Here is a 15,643-nt window from a genome sequence, read left to right as displayed (position 1 = left end):
TAATTTTTTTTTTGGGTCCTTTTTAGCAGTTAAAGTCGGAATATGCATCATCTTTTAAAGACAAGTTTGTGGGTTCATTGTGACAAGCTGGTAAATAAAGTAACTGCCCATAAGCCTAACCCACAAACCATCCCACTCCAATCCATCTAATTTGATTTGGGCTGTGGGTTATGGGTATTTTGTTTGATTTGGGCTGTGGGTTATGGGTATTTTTGCCCACAACACAGTCAACACACTATTCAATTGTTTTCACTTTATTGCATCGGGAATACAAAGTTCTTCAGATGAGCTCATTCACATGGAGGCGTATGGCAGCAACACTCAAAGCAAATTCGGAACTTAAATGCAATTCAAAAGCTGCTATCTATTACTTTCCCACTTATTTTTAAATGACAAGGAAATAAAAGATTTCCACTATAAACTTGTAGTTGATGAAGAGTGAAACCCAGCGAGCCTACATGAATGTTTGAGGAACTAACACTTTTGCCTATTTGACTGAATGACCTTTAAGTATGCTTGCAGAGCTATATTGACAAATATATAGCTTGACTATGACTATGTACATACAACAAGGAGCATCCTTGCAACAACTTCACAATCTATACTTCTTGGCTTTGGCCAGATTATGGGTATGGTTGGACACTTTGGTTTGCCCGTTTGTCGGAGTCAAACCATCATCACCTTAGCAAATGAGGGAAGCGTATGCTTGAATTATTGAAGAATGAGAAAAAGAAAAAGAAAATAATTGTCGTAGCTGTTTATGTTGTTCTCTTGAGCAAAGAGATCCAATGTGGTTCACCGCCCCATTCTTCAAACACAACCAACAGGTTTCCACTCGGCTTCAGCCATGAGCGGGGAACGTGATACCTAAGAGTAACATCTTCATTATCATTATTCAAAATAGACAAGTAAATGATAACAAGGAAAAAGAGGAAGCACTGTTCTCACCATCGTTGAGAGGGCTTTCCGCAGTAAGTTCGGCATTTCTTCTCGGTGTAAGTTCCAGCATAATTACAACCACCACAATTACCATTTCCTATATATCCAGGCCAGTGGCGCCCAATACTCTGACCATTGATCCAAACCATCCCCTTTCCCATTGCACCCATGTCTAAAGCTAATGGGTCGTTGCCTGGCGGTACATTGAAAGTAGTCTGCAGACAACAAAATATGACATATGTTAATACAGATAGACTGTTCATATATCAATTCCAGAAAGATAGTTAAAATGTGTTGACTAAGAATTGAGATTATTCTCACCTTGTACCACGTCATCGGTTGTTTTTGGGCCAACGATGCTCCTTGTGCCCATTCAACAGAGGAACTCCCACTAACAGTATGAAGGCTTAAGGCCTCACCTTTTAGACCAATCTGCTTGGGATAAGCACGTAAATGAGTAATAGCTTGTGAAGAGTATCTTTGAAAGTCTTACATGGAAGAGTAATCAATTTTTTATGCCTACTTTCTAGTTACATCTGCAATTCTGCACAGCTTGAGTATCTGACTATTTTATTGATAAAAATAAACAATTTTTTATTGTGATTATTTTCAGGTCTTGTGAATATTTTAATAGCATAAATTTTTGCACCAGCATCATTCAAAAACTTTTACCGGGTTCAACCAAATCTTCACGAAGAAGATACAACCAGAATAATGTCAAAATTTCTACTTGACCACATCCTATACTTGAAGTGACAGTTTACATTAAAAAAAAAGTCTTTTTGAATTTCTTAGCCACTAGTTTATTGTATTCAAATGATGATAATTTACATCAAATAGAGATGCATAGAAGCTACCAAATCCATAAATTTTGCTTCTGTGTGGTGTCTACTGTCTAGCATAGTTACTACCTCAGAATATCTAAAGACAAACAAACCTTGTAAGTCCACTTTTGCTTAGATATGTCTCTCGTCCCCTCATTTAGACCCTTCAAAGTTACTGGCCCAAGAACCCCAGCATTCCATTTCTCAAAGTGTGTGCCCACATTCTGAAATTGATCAAATTGATAACAGGGAGTAAAATGTCAAATGCCAATGTCCTTTTTTAAAGAAAAGAGAGATCACAAATGTCAGAAAACTAACCGGAAGGCCTACAGAAGTACTTAGAAGAGAAATCTTATTAACACCAGGTCTCAGTTTCACATTCTTACTGAATGTCAATTTAGGGTTCTCTAATGAACCATAAACAGTTCCTGCATAGGGATAGAAACTAAAAGTAAGTTGTTGACAAGCGATGTTAGCACCCAGAAACATTATCATATCAGTCATAATACTCCTTTTACCTGATAGTTGACCATTAATGAAAACCTGCAGGGCATGGCCGGCTGACCAAATGGTAAGAAGGGGATCTTGTCCATTCTTCAGAAATCCTTCGTTGGAGTCTATATTTACACTGATTTGGCAATAGAACACAAAAGGTTACAGAGCTGTCAGTAACAGCTAGATTATGACAACAATTTCAAATTTTTGGAAATTAAAAAATATCAAGGAATGGACAGGTGATTAGAGCAACTACTCACTCTGTCATGTACCACAAATAATCTGAAGCATCTGCAGTAAGATATACTTGTTCCCATAACCCATCTTTTGTAAATGTATTATCGTCAGTAGAAGAAGCAGTTTCTTCAATGTATGACTGCCAAGAGAATGCATTGATGACAGGTACGAACTTCTTCTGAGAGCTTTGGACACCAACCTGCTCAGCATTTTCAATCAAATGTCTAGTCAGCCTTTAAAATTTTCTCAAAGAGAATCCATATAGAAAGCTAAATTTTCTTTGGTAAAAAAATTTAACTTGTATATCTAGCAAGATATGAATGACTACTGAGTGTGTTATTTTTGAATTTCTAAATGCAATGAAATAGGAATTGTATGCATGATGTTCAGCATCTTCTCCTTACCCTAGCAGTGTTGAAAACTGCAGTTTTGCAGTCAGGGAGGACACTGATGGACCAAGGTGGCAAATCATATTGCGCATTGCCGAAACTCACTTTTGCGGAGAATGTAGTGTCATAGTTTGCCAGGAATGCAGCACACTTACCAGATTTTGAATTGAATACATGAGCCTGGTGATAACAAAATGATAAGATACTTGAGTTTCAAGAGTCAACTAAAAAATGTGTGCATACATGTTGCTTTCTTCTGCTTTCACTAAAATAATACCTCTTGATTTTTCCCAAGCGATTTCACTGTGGGATCTACAGAAACTAAAGCTGGTTCACATAATTTGATAGCTTTATGTAAATCTCTTAAATGTCCCCATTTTGGTTCATTTAGTAGTCCTGGTGTGAGAGGAAAAACTCAGATGTTAAAACTCAAGATCCCAATTCAGCCATAAAGGTAAACAACTTCAGAACAGCCAACTCTGGATGCTAATCATGCATACCTACCATATTCATCTATAGGAGCATCATAGTCATAGCTAGTAGCAACAAAACCACCAGATGTCCGGCCAAAATTAGTTCCACCATGGTACTGGATCAGAAAAGAAAATGAAAATCAGGAAAGGTGATAAAGATGAAATAGAACTCATTTCTCATCACAAATCAATTGAACAAATTTACTATCAAAGAGAAAGCAGATTAATTTACCATATAATAATTGATGAATGAACCACCACTCTGAATGAATCTTGCAACTGAAAAAACCAAGTCCTCTGCCGGTCTAGTAGGAACAGCACTTCCAAACTCGGTGAACCTGGAAGTTAAACAATCAAAGGGCAGAAAGGAAATTACTCTCTGGATTCTGGAAGTAGACTTCACAGAAGCTTGAATGGAATATGCAAGAAAGTGAGAAAGAATTGAGGTATACAGGCAATTTTATGGGACTTACCAACCAGTCCAAGCTTCCGTCCACATTTTCGGTTTGTAATTCTGGTTTGGAACAAATTTCTCACAGTAGAAACCATTGCAGGTGTTAATCTGTCAGGTGAAAGATTAATCAGAGAAAGAGATGTAAGAAATCTATGTAAAATTATCTATAGCATTATTTACAGTACAATCAATTACCCACAAAATTAACCGCTAAATAGATCCCTTGAATCTATTTATCACCACAAAGAATCTGGTTAGTATTTTCAACTGAATTCTTGAATTAAGTTTCTAGTAACAGGGATGATAATCAGATGACAAGAAGACAAGCTCATGATTTTTTCATTATTACGTGCTGAAAACCCAGAGAGAAGCAAAGAAAAGACAAAATATATGAAAGTGATAGGACCCCTATGAAATTGAACTGAAAAAAAAAGCAAGCACACCCAAAAAGAATATAAGATAAAGATATGCAAACTAGATAGACAACTTACTATTAAAAAGTAAAAACCTCACCAGGAAAGGCAGGTCACAATGAAGAAAGTCATACCAAAATGCTATTGAGAAATTACAATGGAAAGCGAAAGAGGAAAAAAAAAATGGCAAAGAATTGCTTACAACTGGATCAGGAGCGTCGTCTTGTTTGCACATAACCCATGGGACACCGGTATTGAGACCGACAGCCATTTGAGCTGCCCATTTGGCATAAGCTTTACCGGGAGCGCCAATGTCCCATTCAACAGGTCCAAATTCATTCTCTATCTGCAATTATGGAATTAAACAAAAAGAAAAAGTTGAACTAAGCTACTTTTCTTTCATTATGGGCCAAGAATGAAGAAAATAAGGATTAAAGAATAATAATTAAGGTGAAAAACTTTTACTAACCTGTGACAGAATTATTGGGCCGCCCTGAGTTTGAAATAACTTTTCTGCCTTCATCATGCTGACTATTTTCTCCGTGAATTTGTGCATAGCCGCCTTCATTGCCAGTCAATTGGAAGTCAGATTAGTAAAATTTAATTAAGAGAATTAGTCAAGTAAAAGAAATTAAATTAAGGGATTAATGGCTACAAAGATGAAGACCAAGTATTCAACCTTGAAAGGTCCATTATCAGTTCTAAATTCGATACCAGGAACATATTTGAGCCAAACCGGGAATCCCCTGAAGCAGAAACACAACCCAAACATTGTAATGCAAGCATATTTGAAATAAATGATCAGGATTCATGTACTATAATTATTACCCATAATTCCATTCAGCACAAACATAAGGGCCAATCCGGAGATGAACATAAAGCCCTGCTTGCTGCACCAGCTTGATGAATCGAACAAGATCATACCTGTCCTGAAAATAATACTGAAACACAAAAATTTAAAGATTAAATAAACGCCAATAAGTCTTTGAACCCAGAAAATTTTTTCACAAAAAAAAAGCACTGAAAAATGAAAGTGAAAATGCATATATATAATATATTATCATTACATTTCCTTGAGTAGGCTCGTGTCCATTCCAAAAGACATAAGTTTGAATAACATCCAAACCTCCATCTTTGGCCTTTTGTATAAGGTCAGGCCACATCTGCAACCAAACGAAGAAAAATGAAAAATAAAAACTACCCATTTGACAAAAAGTCAATAAAAATCAACAATCACGAGCCACATTGGCAGGAAATAATAATAATACCTCGGGAGTGCTTCTGGGATAATGAATGGAGCCAGAAATGAGAATCCTTTTCTGGCCATTAATAATAACAGCTTTATGGTCATAAGAAACAGAGGCTTTAACAAAAGAAATCTCCCAGGAGCAAAACGACAGTAGCACTAACATCAACACTTTCACATTGGCTCCCAACATTTTCCACTTTACTAATACTTGTTTTTCCCCCATTTATTTATTTGAACAGAAACCGGCCAGGCCAGTTCTTGAAAGAACGGTAGAGGGTCGATATTTTTAAAGACAGACAGAAAGAACTAATAAGAGACAAAAAAAAAAAAAACACAAAAACAAAACAGATTCTTTATTTTTATTTTATAAAATGTGTTTTTTTTATTCTTTTGAGAATGAGATGAAAAGCGGTGTTGCTGGCAAGAGAGTGTTATGGTTTCTTGGTCTAATGGATTGGGAAGAAGCTGCAACTCTGCAACTGCTTTTAAAGAGTGAAAGTGGGACCCAACTTTCAACATCTCTTTATGTTTCTCACACGGAACTTATTAATACTTCTACTCCCATTAACAAAAATCTTTCAAGCTTTTGCTTTCGGTTTGTTTATTGTTGTCAGGGAAAAAAAAAAAAAGGCATTTTGATTTTACAAAATAGTTTTCATTTCAATATAAGAGCCAAAAAAATACAGCTTCAGTAATCAATACGCAATATTTGATATTTACTCAATTGATTTTGATTTTCATAAATAAACTTATTTGATATTTTTAAAAAAAAACTTAGAATTACCGTTGAAAGAAACGGATTGATTTTTGAGTAAATTTTTCTCTAATGATATTATCGTATTTTCTTATTTATGATTTTTAGGCGGCAATTTTGATTATTAGTTAAAAAATATAAACGTTATAACAAACGTTTATTTTATTCGCTTTCTGTTAAAGAAGAAAAATTTAATTAAGATTAATAAGTGGACTAATCGGCAATCTCGCATGTTGCATGCAGACAGCAGAGCGTATATAATGATATTAATTAATTAATTAATCAATAAATAGAAGAAGAAAATAATTAGTTAAAAAGATAAAATACGTGGGCTATTTGGCAGTCTCGTGTAGCGTGTACGTTGTGTGACGCACTTACTTTGACTGCAAGCGTTTTGCCTGAATCCTTCCCCGGATAACCAACCATATAATGCCACGTCTCCAAACCAAAGTGCTTTCCCCTAACCCACTCATTACTTGCCTCTAACCCCCCGGGCCCCACCAACATCGCGTAAAAGCATACGAAATACGTCGTTTTGATTTTTCTTGCTCGGATATTTAATTGGGAACTAATTTCAGGTAAACCAACTTTTCCATAATAAAAATATCGAAAAAAATTTATATAAATATTTATTCTATTCAAATGAATTTAAAAACCCCAAAAATAAAAGTACAAATTAGTTTGATAGTCTAAAATTTGGATGGAATCTTTAATTGATCTAAACAAGACTTATTTAAAAGTAAATCGATGAGATATGCTATAATATAGAACAAATATTAATCCGTTTGTCACAATTATGCTGCCGCAGCGCAATTGTCTAGAAGTCGACAAATCTGGACTATAATATGGAATAAATATTCTAGCACCAACCACGACTATAAATTATGACTGTAAATCTTTACCAAAACATAATATGATGCCCTTATTTTTAAATATAATTAATCATATTTTACCTAAAATTTAATTAACTATATTTTCTTATGCAACTATTTGTAAAATTATACGATAATAATAAGAGTTAATTTTAAATTATCCCCTCATAAATTGACTATCTTCAAATTACTCTCTTACTTTTGAAAACTTCAATTTACCTCCTATTTTTGTTAAGAAAATACAATTTAAAAAAATATCAATTCACCCTATTTTCCTCTTATCTTTTGTCAATTCACGATGGGGGTAATTCAAAAGTTGCCCTAATAATAAAGAAAGTTTATGATTGAAATTAAAATTAATTTTTCTCAATAAATATGTTAAATTTGTAACAATTCTCTTTTACTAATAACAAAAAAAATTCTATAACTAAAAGCTAGATAATCGTATTAGATATGCAAGAAACGTACCATTAGAAGATTTAACTATAAAAAATGTTTTAAAAAGAGAGGAAGATTTTTAAAAAAAATCTCCAAATTTTCTTTCTATGATATTAATTAAAAATATGTCATATAATAATTTGTGATTGTTACGCATTAACTAAATCCAGATTAGTAGCAAGTCTCCGACAAGGCCATTAATTTTTTTTGGCTATAATTGTGGGACTTTGGCAATATTATACTCCTAGGATTTAAATAGTTTAAAGATTTTTTACCTATAAAAAGACTAAATATTATGTTAACTTATAAAGAAAATTTGAAAAATCGCAAAAAATGGAACCAGGACCAGATCGAGAAGAAATAATGTGCAATAATTGTTTTTGAAGCATAATAATGCAATATTTTGCTTCTCCTAAGCCCGAACTAATTAAACAAACAGCTGTTGTGATATAACATATCTTGAAAAACAAGTCACATTTTCATTATAATAATTGTTATTTGTAACGAATTCACACCAAAAAAATGTTTGTTGGATTTCCCCAACAATATTAACAAGCATTAGACCAAACACCCACCCTTTTAAAATTTTATTCGAGTGTTATTAATTAATTTTAAATAGCTAAAATTATAATCATAATTATTTTCTTAACTAGAAAATAGAACCGCGTTTCACGCGGCTTTAAAAAAAGAATTTAATATTATCCTTTTTTTTTACTTTACACTTGATGAAACTGATAAAAAATATAAATTGATTTTTTTTAAGATGAGTCAGCCTTATAAAAAACAAAAAAAACTATTAGCCAGCAATACAAATAAAGAAACAATGCAAGATAAAGAATAAAATGAGAGAATATATTTATAGAGTGATTTTATTCATTCTAATTGTATGTGTACAAAACAAAAAGATGAGCTCTCCTTTTATAGGTACATAATCACTTCATGAAATTAATGAAAAATTATGGATCATAATTCCTTGTGAGATAGTGGGAGTTATAGGGAAGCTAAAGGTTGTTAATGGGAGATAGTGAGGAGACTAAAAGATATATGTTATGAACATCTACATTTATTTTAATAAATTCATAACACTCTCCTTGGATGTTCATTACAAAGAATATGTCTCATTAAAATTTTTACATAATTGTTATTGTGTAATAACAATCAAATTAATTATGGGAAGATGAAAAATAAAATTTAAAAGAAATTTTTTCTATTTATTAGCAATAGAGAATATACAAAGATGAGAAATGGTGATGCCACATCACCATATATTAAATGAAATTGCATAAATAAGTAAGTAATATAATTGAGTCCACATCAAAATTGCGTATGATTCAAAGCCGAAGCACCGGCCTTTCAACGACTCCCAAAGGCATTGAAAATTGTGGCTGCAAAATCATTAATTAAATAATACTGAAAATTCTCCTGTTTGATTCCTTTGCTTTCTTTATTAATTTTCCATTAAAATAGCAGAGGAACTGTCAGTCAACCTTTACATGAATCAATATTGCAATTTTTTTTTACTGAATATTAAAAAAATAAATGAAATATAAGGTCTTTTAACGTGACTGAATTCTTTTATCCAATAAAGCTCACCTAGGATATTATAAGGATATCATACTCTATAGCTGAGCCACTGTCAGATTGTCAAGAAATTAAAAAAAAAATCAATAAAATTTTATTATCGAATGATGCTTAGGTTATGACATAAGTTACAAACGAGACACTGTAGCATACAGCTGAATTATCGTCACAACAAAATTTTGAGTTATGTTGAGTATTTCAATAGACCTTTTAAATCCTGAATTAGGTTTTTTTTTATATGAATTTAGACTTCCAATATATATTGATTATAATATCAATATATTATAAATTGTAATTAATATAATAATTTTTTTAAAAATAAATCATCATAATATCGACAAATTATGTATCTACCCACATGATGCTTCGAGGGGAAGTATACTCATAAAATTATAAGATCGTTGACGCTTCAAAGTCATCCAAATCCAGAAGTTGGAATACAACTCTACTTTGGTTGTGGAGATTGTAGAGAAAGTGCTTCGAAGCATAAATACTTTGCTTAGTTGAAGAAAGTGATTCGGCTGCTTACTAAAAAGAGACAATTGTACTAATATCTTTTGCCTTAGTATTATAGAAACCGACTTTATCCTATTTGTATTTATTCTTTTGACTTTTTTTTCAGGCGAAATTAAGATTAGAGAATTGTAACAATATTTATCCAAGATACATAGTTGCTGAGTATTGTATCCTGTTGATCTGAGCATACACGAGCTTTCAAATCATTTTCTAACATACTATATGTAATTTTATTTGTTAGGATTTACTTATTTATTATATTTTTAGCTATTAACTACTAGCCACGTCATTATATCTACTCATATAAAAGATCATAATACGAGATGATTCTCATCCATTTTAATTAGTGCGGATTGAGAATCATGTTTAATAGACCTCCAAACCATAACATTGTTATACAGATTTAAACTCTCAATGAACAATTTTAGAATTAAAAGTTTAAAAGCATACATAAAAAATTGATTAGTAATACAATTTTAAAGTTGTATTACAAACTAATATGGCACTAATATAAAATAAATGTTTAAATGAGAAGTGATAAACTCATAACGCCATGTCATCTATCACATCACTTGATATGAATTTTATAATCTAAATCTATAGATGTTATGAGATATGTCTATTTATCACTTGATAAATGTTATATTTGTTTCATCCTAATGACTTATAAAGTGAATTACAAAAGCAACTACATAGTTGTGATGTGTGGATTATACCTTTTAAAATGTATAATGAGTTGTGTACTCCATTAATTAATTTGTAGGATGTTATATACACAACACCTTAAGATTCAATGAGCATGTTGCTAAATAATGTCTCAATTGATATGCTTCATCATTGATTATAAATAGCCATCACCATTTATAATAATATATATTGAAAAATTGATTGAGACAAAAGAGATTGAAGCAAGAAGAAATTAATTAAGACAATAAGAATTGAAGCATGAGGGCAAAAATTATTTACTTTAGCTTTTATTCATTTATATTATTTACTTGCATACTTTGGATAATTCAAATTAAATCCGCAAAAGTAAGCTTATTATTTCTCTTCAAAAATTTGTACAGTTGTTAAAAATTGTTGGTGAAAGAAACTTGTTAACAATGCCACCACCAATGAGACGTAAAGAATTCAATGAGTCCAATTTGAAAAGGATCTCTTAATTGAATATTTACGTGCACAGCAGAAGAAACAAGTGGTAAAGGTTTGTGAGGGTCCTACTATCTTCTGGTTTTGAGTCGGGCCAGCCCAATCCCTTGGCTTTTGGATAATAATTATGATTCGATGATAAGGTAATTAAGGCAACGGCGGATAACAGATTTATTAGAGATGAACGTGCCACGTTGGTGTTATAATCTTAGGTTTTTGTGTTGATTGAAATTGAATCATTTGATTGGTTCTCTATCCATATCCTACTACTACACCGGGCCCACTTTGGTTCAATTTTACGTGGAATTTGATCAATGAATTATGATCATCATCATCATCATTCATCGTCTCATGCTTGTGATTGACAAGGATACCTTGATGTTACCTTGATGTTTCCCTCAAGCAATATCTAAACATTCTTGCAATCACCATTACTCATTTACCATTCTCGTAAGGTTTGCACTATATGTAGATGTAGCGTACAATACTTTCAAGTTCAATGTATTCTTTCTTTTAAGTATCATTTTTCACAAGTCTATCCAAGATAAAAAAAATTATATATTTTTTTTTCTTAGTGTGAATGGTGGATATCTCATCCTTTTCGCATTCGAAGTTGATGGTTTAAATCCTTACTTGCGAAAATAGATTCAGCTCGTTCTGAGCTTGGATATATATGTCCAAGTTTTGAAGGTTTCCCGAAAGTTCCAGGAGATTCTAATCATAATATAGTAATGTCAAAATAAATAACTCATAAGAGAAAACACATATTATAAGAAATAAATTAAGTAATGCATAATTTTTAAAGCTTAGTTCAATGAATCAGAGCTAAAACTCATAATAAATTTAGGCGACACATCACATGGTAAAATAATTTAATTCAAATTACATCAGTTTCGGTCCTAAGTTTATGTCATCCTTTTGCCAATCATTTTTAGTTTTTTGTAAATTAATTATTGCTCTTTTGTCAAATTTCTTCATGTCCAAGAATAATGTTGGAGCATGAGCAAAGGGGGAGCCATATTTTGGATGTTATGACTTTAATAGTCAAATAATCATAATCCGTTCTTGTGGTTTACTATTCAATAATCAAATTCAATCTTGAAAACTTGTTCTAAAAGAATGGAAAATACGTATGAAAAGAAATTATATACGATAATGACTGGTTAGCTTCCAATTAATTTATCCAAGAAGCAGGAACACGAGCAAGCTAACTTCACATATGCAGTCGTACATCTTACTGACATTAATTAAATGATGACACGATCATTTTGACTTAACCCACTACTATTCTAATTTACAACTAACATTAGGTTTACTAAATTGAAATTTTAACCAAAATTCTTAATGTTGCAGATCAACATCATGGACCCTTTTTTGTTTCCTTTTTTCAATAATCTAATTGTGTTTTGTTGCTGCTCTTGGTTAGCTAAAGAATGCAGCCAACTTTGCTTCACATTGAAACCAGAACCAAATTTCATTTTGTTCAACCACCACCATACCACCTGTTACATTTATGCAAAACCCAAAAAAAAAAAAAAAAAGTCTCAAAATTTTTCTGGGAATGATTGACAAATTCTGCTGCAATTTTTATTGCAGCACCAACCAGTTTGACCAGACTCATGTTAGTGGGCTTCTAGAGGTTAACATTTTAGCTGCGTTCAGATTGACCAAACTCACCATCTTGATTCATTACTTGTGATGTGTTGTTGTTGAGCCAATGTTGCGTATCTGAATAAAAGTAGCTTGGTGGGTAAGTGTAAGCATGTACAGCAGTGATTGCTAAGCTGATGACTTAAAAGAACAAATGGGAGTCCTGGGTTCCACTCAAACTGAAAGAATCTTCATCTCCTTCTAATTTAGCTTATTAGGTCGGTTTGCTTAAGGCCACTTGTGTAAACTAGGTTATTGACAAGTAGAGCTAAGCTTATAAAACTAAAATGTTTTCAAACTTCTAAATATTAACAAAATGGCGTGCTTTTGTCCAGGTACCATTGCCATTCTGGTTAATTTTTTACTTGCTCAGATGAAATTCGGACGGTTTTACTTGGGAAAATTTTAATTTTTACTGGGGTAAATTTTTAATAACAACTTTAGAGGATTTAATAGAATTTCAAGAAAATGACTATTTTATTCCTAAACATAAAAGGATTATTAAATTATAGTTAAATGAAAAAAAATAAATTTCATTTTGGTCGGGACTAATAATGGCTACAAAAATAACTATATAAACTCATCTAACATGCTAATTTAAAGATATAAAATCACTAAAATGAGTACCCCGACTAATTTGTATTTCAGTTACAACAAAAATAAAAAATCTCTGCTCATATAATCTATCCTGAATAACTTATCATTATTAACAGAAACAAATCTTCAACAACAATAAATCACTAAAAGAAACAATCATAATTATCCTAAATACATTCGTAATAACTATAAAATTAGTTATGGAAAACCTTGATCATTATAGTGTGTTCCTATTAATAAAATATAATAGGCAGTGGTTGTGGTGGAGCTGCTCCATCATAGAATATTGATGATAACCATGAAATTATAACAGTAAGTACATATTTAATATTTATCTTTGTGATCATATAGTCATCATTAGTGCTCCACCGTGAAGCAGTTCCGACACAAGCGGACCCAAAATAATAATATAAAATCAATGATGGGGAACTTAATTTTGCAGTTTATTCCCATCAAGCCAAAATAACAATTAATAAATAGTATTTTTGTATTCAAGGAAAAAATAGTTCTTTTTCGATATTCCATTATCCTCTAACGGTGTTAATGGAAAAGTAAGAAAGTGATATACTTTATAAATTTCAGGTGAAAATCTGCCAAAGGAAAAAGTTTTGGTGTATTTTTTATAAAATACAAAATATTAAATGGTCGGTGGATATTTATTTTTTTAAATAAATTAATAAAAAGGGTGTAAATATATATAGTACATCTACTTCACCATAATTACACTCTTTTTTGTTATTGGTTACAACTTTTTTTTCTGTAGTGGTACCAACTTTTTTGTTGTATATACCATTTATATTTTTATGACTATGAACGAATAAGTTGATACGGACAATGAAAACTCGTTACGGGTGCACATAGCAAGACCCAGTTCTATGTTATCCATTTAGTGAATTGTAAAAATAATGACTTAATTATTAACCATAAAATCACATGATATTAAATAATTAATAATAAATAAAATCAATTAACACCGTACACATGATATTAAACGGTTGGTGACGTACATCAATAAATATCTTAACCGCATATTAAAATGCATTTTCAAATTAAGCAAACACAATATTATAAAAATAAAAATGCGTGTTTTAACTTTTGACTCGGCCAAAATTCGGACTAATTTAATTAACAAAGTAGCTTTGCTCAGTAATTAAATATGTTATGCATGTGAACTATGTACACTTTTGGATTGAGCCCGTCATTCAAATTATCAATCAATGATGCCAATCTAGGCCGAAACGAGAGAACACATATAGCTTCTCCCTATTTCATTACCCTTATCCAATTATTATTATTTTTTTCCCTTTCTTTTTTGGCCTTTTTGTCACTTTTTTTGGATAAGTACTTGTGGTCGTGGATGTTTCTTCCAAAAGGTATTAAAAAAGGATTCCTTTTCCTAAAACATGTTTTTGTCTATCTCTGACTTTTTGAGTTCGACTAAACGTAAGCGTACATATACATAGTAAGAATTTTAAAATTATTTTGCAACAAACGCACTACAAATATTTTCTTATCACCATTGAGAGTTGGAGACAAGATATTGAGGAACCATTTTGCTAAACAAACAAGTAACTAGAGGCGAATCTTTTTTCCTGAAGAGATGTTGACTAGTAGTAGTATATTCAGATACATTAATATCTTTGATAAAGATATTGAAGAAACAGATATGTCACTAAAAACTTATCCACACCGCCCTCTTATCTTCAAATTCCAATTGCATACACTAATTTCTTGATAATGATAACGCAGAATCAAACTTGAAGAGACTTGGTCACATGACTACAAGTTCAGTGGTAGTAATCACGCGCTTGTATTTATATTGAAGGCGTGAGTTCGAGACTTTATAGGCTTATTCTCTCGAATTCAAATACGCCTTCAAGATTTTACAAGTAAAGGCGTGAGTTCGAGACTTTATAAGCTTATTCTCTCGAATTTAGATAAGAAAAATATATCTTTTTGAATACTGATGGAAGTAAGTTTTTGAGTTAATATTTGATAAACCAATAGACTGTGTGTATGTATGTAAGACTCTTAATTAATTAACTCTAGATTAAAATATATCACTATGTTGCAACTTGCGACAATCCGAAGAAAGTAAAATGAAAAAGAAAATTGATGAGACTTTGAGAGGATAGCATTGCCACCTTATTACATATGCATACAATATATGAAAACCTACTTTGCTGCTTAAATAAATGCTGTGTATGGTCAACAATTTTACACTGACAATAAATTCAGCAACTAACGAAACAGATTTTCATCAATAATTTTCAAAATCAGAGTTGATATTCTTGTTTTTGGTAGGTCCAGTAGACAAATCAACGTGAAAACAGCCTCTTCATTTGTTGTTCAAAGGAGACAACATTGCTTGTACGATATTTCAACTGGATTTTATAAGGATAAGAAAGGAAAAACAAAAATGAACATCATTCCAGGTCATTAAAAGGGTATCCTTATCTCAGTGTGTTCATGGGCTTTTTTTTTTATTAATAAATAAATTTATTACAAACAATATCCTATATTCTTGGTTTCAAGATGCCTCCGCGTTTTCATTAAGGTTGTTAACACCTTAACCTTGTCCTTATACTTAGGGTAAGTGTTTGTTTACTCTTA

At 31.8% G+C, this 15,643-nt stretch overlaps 1 protein-coding gene across 2 annotated transcripts; it reads right to left on the bottom strand.

Moving 5' to 3' along the window:
- Positions 1-233: 233 nt before the first annotated feature.
- Positions 234-5,943, bottom strand: LOC102578033 (beta-galactosidase). 2 transcript variants are annotated; one of them, NM_001288916.1, is given in 18 exon segments: positions 234-867; positions 949-1,154; positions 1,261-1,371; positions 1,877-1,987; positions 2,082-2,191; positions 2,282-2,391; positions 2,519-2,694; positions 2,900-3,064; positions 3,162-3,280; positions 3,389-3,473; positions 3,590-3,695; positions 3,831-3,919; positions 4,427-4,570; positions 4,694-4,786; positions 4,904-4,970; positions 5,053-5,165; positions 5,292-5,387; positions 5,493-5,791. In NM_001288916.1, coding segments are annotated over 18 exon segments (2,214 nt in total). In that variant the 5' UTR covers positions 5,697-5,791; the 3' UTR covers positions 234-758.
- Between the last annotated feature and the right edge of the window lie 9,700 nt (positions 5,944-15,643).

Source organism: Citrus sinensis, chromosome 1 (genome assembly GCF_022201045.2).
Source record: "Citrus sinensis cultivar Valencia sweet orange chromosome 1, DVS_A1.0, whole genome shotgun sequence".
Lineage (NCBI taxonomy): Eukaryota > Viridiplantae > Streptophyta > Magnoliopsida > Sapindales > Rutaceae > Citrus > Citrus sinensis.
Note: the sequence above shows the minus strand (reverse complement) of the source record. Positions and strands in the feature narration are given on the sequence as shown.

What these genes read in the sequence shown, in the direction of transcription:
- LOC102578033 (XM_025097133.2), bottom strand. Translation starts at nt 5,696, where the DNA reads ATGGGGGAAAAACAAGTATTAGTAAAGTGGAAAATGTTGGGAGCCAAT. An exon ending in TGTGCTGAATGGAATTATGG is followed by an intron (nt 4,971 to 5,052) that starts GTAATAATTATA and finishes TTTCTGCTTCAG; the next exon opens with GGGATTCCCGGTTTGGCTCA. An exon ending in ACGACGCTCCTGATCCAGTT is followed by an intron (nt 3,920 to 4,426) that starts GTAAGCAATTCT and finishes TTCACCTGACAG; the next exon opens with ATTAACACCTGCAATGGTTT.